At 42.6% G+C, this 7,983-nt stretch overlaps 1 protein-coding gene across 1 annotated transcript; it reads left to right on the top strand.

The window, feature by feature from the left end:
* Window positions 1-424: 424 nt before the first annotated feature.
* On the top strand, window positions 425-6,986 carry KIAA2026 (KIAA2026 ortholog; the record flags this gene model as incomplete). The annotated part of the gene is made up of 2 exons (XM_010086109.1): window positions 425-606; window positions 2,780-6,986. Coding segments are annotated over 2 exons (3,805 nt in total), but the record flags the coding sequence as incomplete, so codon positions are not given.
* Between the last annotated feature and the right edge of the window lie 997 nt (window positions 6,987-7,983).

Below are 7,983 nucleotides of genomic sequence, written 5' to 3'. Positions count from 1 at the left end.
TCAACCCAGGCCATTCTATGATTCTACAAAAACCAAGATTTACTTAATTCTCTAGTGGGAGTTTCCTTCAGAGGAAAGGCTAGAGTTGCTACAGTTAATACTCAAGTCCATACAGGTACATTTGTCACAATGCGGGATGAAGGAAGAAACAGAAGATGGACGCAGTAAAACAGAGATGGTCATATTTGAGTTATTTTTTTACCTACTGTTAGAGGACTTAATGGCATAGAATTTAGCTTTGGTGAGGGAAGGGACATTACTGTCACTTCACATTTTCTGGGTTTGAGACTTGCAGAGCTACCCTGAAACTTTTTGAAGGGCACAGGCCTGTTAATTCTATAGCAAGTTCTTGTGTGGAAGCAAATTAAAAAAAAAGTTAAAAATAGTATGGTTCTTTAGTAAAGTTAGTTTTTTTATTTTCAAGGTCTAGATTGAAGAAGGACTATGATGACTTTAAAAGACATCCAGACCATGATAAATTTACCAGAGAATTGTGGAGTAATGATGAAAGTGAAGTTGATTCTGGGAAAGATTCTTTTGCAGTAATTCACTCTTCAGAGTCTGCAGAACATGTGGAAGTTCCCAAAAAAGATCCGCCAGACAATGGTAAGCATTTACTGGAATTTGGTAGCTTGAACTGGATTCAGGAGCTGAATCAAGTTGATTCAGGAGTTTAATTTTTCCATGTGACCTTGTGTCCTGCTTTTTCCCTTAACTACTACTGTGATAATATTGAAATAGCTTGTGATGCATATCTGGTGGATGTATACTAGAAGGGGGCAGACGTGACCAAGAAGAAAGTTCTGATTAATGCAAGTTTTTGCCATTTTTGTGCGCAATTGTTTCAATTATAACATAGACCTGCTCAGAATTTATGTTTATGGTGGGCTGACCTTGACTGGCTGCCGGACGCCCACCCAGCTACTCCCCTTCCTTAACTGGACAGGAAGAGAAGATAGGAAAGCTCATGGGTCCAGATAGAGCCAGGGAGATGAGTCACTAGTTACTGTCACAGGCAAAACCGACTCACTTTAGGAAAATTAATTTTATTTATTTCCAATTAAAAATAGAGTAGGATGGTGAGAAAGAAAGACAAAAATGAAAATGCCTTCCCCCCACCCCATCTCCACCTTCTTCCAAGACTCAACTTCATTCCCAATTTTTCTACCTCCTCCCCTGTCAAGTGGCACAGTGGGGTGGGAACTGGGGGATTGAGGTCGGTTCATAACACTTTGTCTCTGCTGCTTATTCTTCACACTTTTGCTCTGCTGCAGTGCGAGTTCCCTCCCATGGGATACAGTCCTTCATGAACTGCTCTAGCATGGGTCCTCTCCACAGGCTAGAGTCCTTCAGGATAAGACTGCTCCGCTGTGAGTCCCCCATAAGCCACAGCTCCTGTAAGGAGCCTGCTCCACTGTGGGGTCTCCATGGGCTGCATCCTCCTTCAGGGCCTATTCATGTGCTGTGGCATGAGGTCCTCAACAGGCTGCAGTGTAGATACTGCTCCAGCATGGTCCTCCATGGGAGGGGGTCAACCTACTTCACCATGGTCTTCACAAGATTTTATAGCGGAATCCCTTTCAGTACCTGGAGCACCTCTTTCCCCTCCTTGGTGTCTACAAGGTTCCTTCTCCTACATTTTTTCCTCACTCTTCTCTGTCGCACTCTTTTATGCAGCATTTTCCATGAGGCATCACTAGCTTGGCTGATGGGCTCAGCCATGTCCTGCAGTGGATCTGTTTTGAAGCCAGCTGTGTCTCACACAGGGCAGCTCCTGTCCCCTCCTCACAGAGGCCCCCCTGCAGCGCCCTGCACTGCCAAAACCTTGCCAAAACCTCTGTCCACTCAGCACCTGTGCCTGCATCCTAGGTCCTCTTACCCACTTCGTGCATCCCCTGCTCACTGGCTGGCCCAGCACCATAGTCAGTGTGAAACGTGGCACTCACACCCTTGTCCCACAGGCACCCCACACTCAAGCCCGCCTGATATGCCAGCCCAGACCCCAGGCCTCCCTGTTCACTGGCTAATCTGGCTTGAAGTTTGCTAGTGAATAAACACACACTGCCTCCATGCACACTGGGCTTGGGGAAGGCACAGGCACTCACGCCCCAGCAGCAGGGTCACACACTGTGACCTCCTGCTGTGTCCTTGCAGCTCACCCTTCCTCTGCAGATGCTTCATGGGTTTGTATAGCTCAGTTGATTCGGTCACCCCTCCCAGTCCAGTGGCCAGGATCTCCCCTGTTTCACATTCATGCCAGTTGTAAAGTCCAGGTTGATAGCCCTGGAAGGGGTGCCTGCAGTTTCTTTAGAGCCCATCAATTGGTGTGATTGGTGAGGTTGTTTCTTGTCATTGTCTCCGTGTTTGTTTTGTTAGATCTGTCTCTGTATATTTTTTTCTGGCTTCTCCCTTTTTCCCCTCTATTTCCCAATTAACCAGGTCCTTGCTGAGATAACATCGCTGGAATAAATGTTCTCAGGCTCTCACATGCCTTCAATTAGTGTGAATGACCAGGTTTGGTTTTCTTCTCTATATGTCCTGCTGGTCAGGTTTCTGTCCCTGTATGTTCTTGTTTATGACTTCCTCCTTTCCCTGTTGCCCCCTTTTTGCATTGAAAAATGTCCTTGACCAGATATCCTTAAAGAAGCAGACGTTCTCCTTCCACATATTCTTACACATGCAAACTGGCATTTTCCATTTACCTAGGCACTATAAAATTATTATATAGAGTTATCAGTTGCAAATGTATAAAACAGTTTCTGTTTTAATATCCTTGCAGATGAAACAAAACTATTAGAGATGAATTTACCTTCAGGAAAAAACAGAATTCTGAAAAAAGAATCAACTTCTAAAGAAATACAGAAGACAGTGCTCAGATGTGTTAAACGACAGTCCAAGCAAAATAGTTGTCTGGATCAAAGCGCTAAAGAGCCTTCACCAAGGAAGAAAGCTAAGCTGAGCACTAATGAGGCTGTGGTCCAGAGTTCAGAAAGTAGCCTGAAGCCAAATAGTTGTTTGACTGAGCTGAAACAATTTGAAGGGTCAACTCTAGAATCATTTTCTTTCACAGATTCTGCAACATCAGCATCAAACTTTCTGAAAGGGACCAAACCCATCCAGGCCTTGCTTGCCAAGAATACTGGGAACAAAGTGACCTTAACAAATCAACTGCCACCTCCCCCAGGCATAAATGTATCTACTTCTGAAAAGCCACTTTTATCGCCTTTGGAATCATCACTGATAAAACCAGCATTGCCCTGCCAGACCAGTTCAAAGACTTCTTTGCAGATGGTGTACAAAATGCCAAATGGCCACTGTTTACCAATAGACCTTCATAACAGCTCTGTGAAAATTCAGATGCAACCTGTGATTGACCCTAAAACTGGAGAAAAAGTAATGCAACAAGTTCTTATTTTACCTAAGAATTTTTTTATTCAGCAGAAGGAAGGAAAAATTACATCACTACAACAGAAATCATCTGAGCTGCACTGTACAGCTGTACCAGAAATATCCAATGTCAGTGGTTCTTTAACACCTGTTTTAGTAACAGGCCCTGCAAATGCTATCACTCAGTCACCTAGTACAATTTTTAACAAGAATACTACCCATTTGTCACAAGTGACTGGTCCCATGAACACTACACAACCATTGCCTGCTGTAACTTCATCAGATAACTTTTTATCATCAACATTTAAGGTGAGCGAAACTGAAACTGACAAAGTCAAGACTACAGTTTCAACTGCTACGTTCCCTGTGTCTTTGACTTCACCTACTCTTTCCACACCTAGCCAGTCTTTGATAGCAGCAACAGCATTAAATGAGTCTACAAACACTGCTTCTGCCTGTCATAGTCTGGTATCACAGCAGACAACTGACTCCTTTGAAAGTAGACAAGAGCTGAAGACAGTGTGCATAAGAGAATCGCAATCTATTCTGGTCACAACACGAGGTGGAAACACAGGAATTGTTAAAGTGCGAACAAACCCAGACCAGATCTCACCTGGTAGTTTGTCATCTAGTTCAGTTTTCACTTACACACCTCAACTTAAGGCCTTTCTTGTGCCAAAAACTGCAGCATTGTCATGCTCTACTCTTCCTTCTGTGGCAACAGCAACATCTGGCCTTCCGCATATTGGACAATCATGTCTTTCTGGATTTACCACTTCAACAGTTTCTTCTGTTAACATTCCACCTTTCCCAGCTGATTTTACCCAGGCAATGCAGAAGAATATCAAAATCACATTACAGCAGCCTGCTGTTGGGGGCACTTTGGGTCAAGTAGTAGAGAACTCCTGCTATGTGTCCTCTCCTTCTTTATCCTCCATTTCATTAGCTGGCAATTTGATGTCAGCAGCTCCGAACAGTCCTGTTAGTGTGACTAGCATTGGACAAAATAACACTGTCGTAACTCCAGATTCTTTTGTGCAGCAACAAGGTGATGCCAAAACTAAACCAAATCCTGTTATACAACGTGAGTCTAATTCAGCAACAAATGGAGATGTAATTGGTGGTACTCCAGTCCAGAAACTTACATTAGTCACAAATACACCTGTTTTATCACCCTGTGGGGCATCAGGAGTCAGTATTATACCGTCTCCGGCATCCACTGCTGCTAATGCTCAGAAGTTGGTTTTCATTAACACACAAATTACCAATGGCCCATCAGCCACCAATCTAGTTGCAGAGTCATTGAAATATAACCTTCCTTCTTCCCTAAGCAAAACCTTTGTTAGTACCACAGAGCAACCACAGTTGGTTCTGATCCCATCTACAGTAGGAGCACCAATAAGAATAAATACTTCACCAACTATTGCTCAAGTAAAAGATGTGAAAATTGGTCTAAATATAGGTCAAACCATTGTAAATACTAAAGGCAATGTACAACAGTCTCCACCAGTTAACATATTGCATTCTGGCATTTCTAAGGGAGAAGGCAAAAGGAGCATGGGCTTGGCGCTGTCTTTGACAAGTAGTAGTACTTTGGTTCCTATTCCAAGTTTTGTGAATCAAAGTGCTGTGTCAGTTAATGAACCTGCATGTGTTGCAACAAAAGCTGAAAATGCCTTTACGGTAACGACAGTAAATGCATGTGTAGAATCTGTTTCCGTAACATCAAGTGGGGCTTCTGGGACGCGGTCCACTGTCTTGATTGGTGGAAGTGATGCCTCAAGAGTAAGGCCAGTTCTGGGTAATCAACTATGTACATCAAATATTGGAAATACTGTGGGTCTATCAACTGTGAAAACAGGACATCTTGCTTCATCTGTGCTGATTTCAACAACACAACCAACAGTGTCTCCTCAAAACTTAGCATCTGCTTTGCAATTTCCAGTCATTAGCTTGCCTGGATCCGTAGCCACCCCCCACAGAGCGTTACATACAATTCCTCAGTCGGCAGCTGTTCCAGCTCCTCCTCCAGTACTGAAAAAACAGTTGCCCACACTGCTTCAGTTTCAATCATCAGGAGTTTCAACTGCTCTGACAAGTAATGCAGGTATTCACAAACCTCAGAGTGTCTTGCCCCCTCCATCACCAAATACATGTAAAGTCATTAGTTTTCCCAGTTTTTCTTCCCTGCAGTGCCAGCAGATGCCTCCCAGTACAGAGAAACAAAGTCATGTTTACACTTGTGCTTCTACCATTCTGATGTCTGCAGCTTCACCAACTGTAACAAGCAAGGCAGGTCAGTTGAATGAACCTTGCATTCAACAGAAAATAGTCATTAACACTTGTATGCCTTTGGCACCTGGAACTCAGATAATGATTAATGGTACTTGTTTTGTTGTTCCATCACAAGGCCTTGGAGCTGGCAGCCATGTTCTCCTTCTCTGTTGTAATACAAAACAGACTCCTCCTTTAACTATTAACCATGGTCAGGAGGCTCAAGGTGTACCAATTGTTAATCCAATAACCTCAGAAATCATGCTGGCACCAAGTAATTCATTAAGTTGTCAAATATCAAAACATCCTTTGAAAAGCTCTACAAAAACTGTGAACTCTTTTGGGTCTTCAGATGCCTTACCCATCGTACATACAACATCCCAGATATTTAGTACTCCAGCTAGCTCATGTACTCCACTGTCTGGAGCGACACTGTCTGTGTCTTCAGTGATAAAATCTCCCGTTAATGTTGTAGCTACATCTTCTGTGGTTTCTGCCATTCATCCTCCAAATTCTCGTTTACCAGGCAACACTTCAGTGTTTCACTTAGACACTTCTATCAAAAAACTCTTGGTCAGTCCAGAAGGAGCCATTTTGAATGCCATAAATACTCCAGCATCAGAAGTTTCTTCTCTGTCTTCATCACTGCCTCCTGTTGTGTCTACAAGCAGAAATCCTACCACTGTCTTCCCTGCATCTCAGTCATCTTGCCTTGATAAACCTGACAAAGCTGCATCCTGAATTTGCCACAAATGAGCCACTTTGAAGTTTTGGGGCATTCTTCTGACTTTGGAAGGTGTAACTATTGAATAATTTCTTACATTGCTTGAAACAGTTGATTTACTCAAAATTACTTAAGATTATAGTTCTTTCCTTTTTACTTTTGGGGCTTAGGAGGAAGGAAGATTTTATTTAGTTTGTCAGAGAGACGTTTTAAGGGAGTTCTTTAGTAAAAAGATCAAAAATGACTGATGAGTTCCTTAGACATTTTAGTTTGGAGAAATCTAGCCTTTTGCACATGTTCCATCTTACAGTATGGACTTTTGCCAGTGTGTTTATGACAGTACATATCTCCTTTTTATTTGTCAAATATATTTTTGATTTTTTTCTGTTAAAAAAAAAGTATTTATGCATTGTAAAAATGCAGTCTATGGTATAGAATTGTACATATTCATGAATTCCTAACAATCTGTACTAAACTATATGTACAAAGAACGATGCTGTCTTATTTATGTTTTGTTTACATAATGTATAGGTTTTTTAAGTATTTTAGTAACTTTGGACCAGTGTACTGTTTAGCAACAATGCAGAAGAATCTGCATACAATAAATTAAATTGCTGTACTGCTTTGCGTTGGCGAGAGTTTGAAAATGTGTCTCTCTATTACCTTATGCCACAATACATATATTAACATCTTCCTTCTTAATGCAGATGCATCTTAGCTTTTACAATATAGTGGAATTATATTGTTTAATCTCTTCTGCTCTTCTTTGTGGCTTACATTTCACATTATTTTATAGGCCATCTTGTTCATCCTCCTGATACAGAGCAGGATAACTCATACTTCATCTATAACTTGGTAAATGTTTGGTTATATTGCCTAAAATCTCCAGTGATGTGATAAGACAAGAAATGGTTTCCCAGTCTAAATCACACTGGTTGCTGTACAGGACTACCATGTTTTGTCATAAAGCTCATAGATCTGTTGAACAGCTCGTTATTCCCTTTTTTACAGCCTTGTATGCATGGCCACCTATCTGGTAGCTGTGACAAGGTCACTCTTTAATCTTCTGGCTGACCATCACAAGCTACCCAGTTCTTTCACCAGTCATGCTTTCTAGACCTGTCTTTTTTTCTTTAGCTTTTAATTGGTCTGTCTGGAAGGATAGGGACATGGATTTGACAGAAGGACCACTCACTGGATAAGCAGTTGGCTACACGGCCACACTCAAAGAGTTGTGGTCAATGGCTCAACGTCCAAGCGGAGACCGGTGACAAGTGGTGTTCCGCAGGGATTGGTACTGGGACCAGTGTTGTTTAACATCTTTGTCGGAGACGTGGGCAGCGGGGTGGAGTGTACCCTCAGCAAGTTTGCCGAAGACACCAAGCTGTGTGGTGTGGTGGACATGCTGGAGGAAAGGGATGCCATCCAGAGGGACCTGGACAGGCTGGAGAGGTGGGCCAATACAAACCTCATGAAATTTAACAAGGCCAAGTGCAAGGTCCTGCACGTGGGTCGAGGCAATCCCAAGCACAAATACAGGCTGGGAGGAAAATGGCTTGAGAGCAACCATGAGAAGAAGGACTTGGGGATGTTGGTTG

Source organism: Pterocles gutturalis, unplaced genomic scaffold, assembly GCF_000699245.1.
Source record: "Pterocles gutturalis isolate BGI_N339 unplaced genomic scaffold, ASM69924v1 scaffold48185, whole genome shotgun sequence".
NCBI classification, from domain to species: domain Eukaryota; kingdom Metazoa; phylum Chordata; class Aves; order Pterocliformes; family Pteroclidae; genus Pterocles; species Pterocles gutturalis.
Note: the sequence above shows the minus strand (reverse complement) of the source record. Positions and strands in the feature narration are given on the sequence as shown.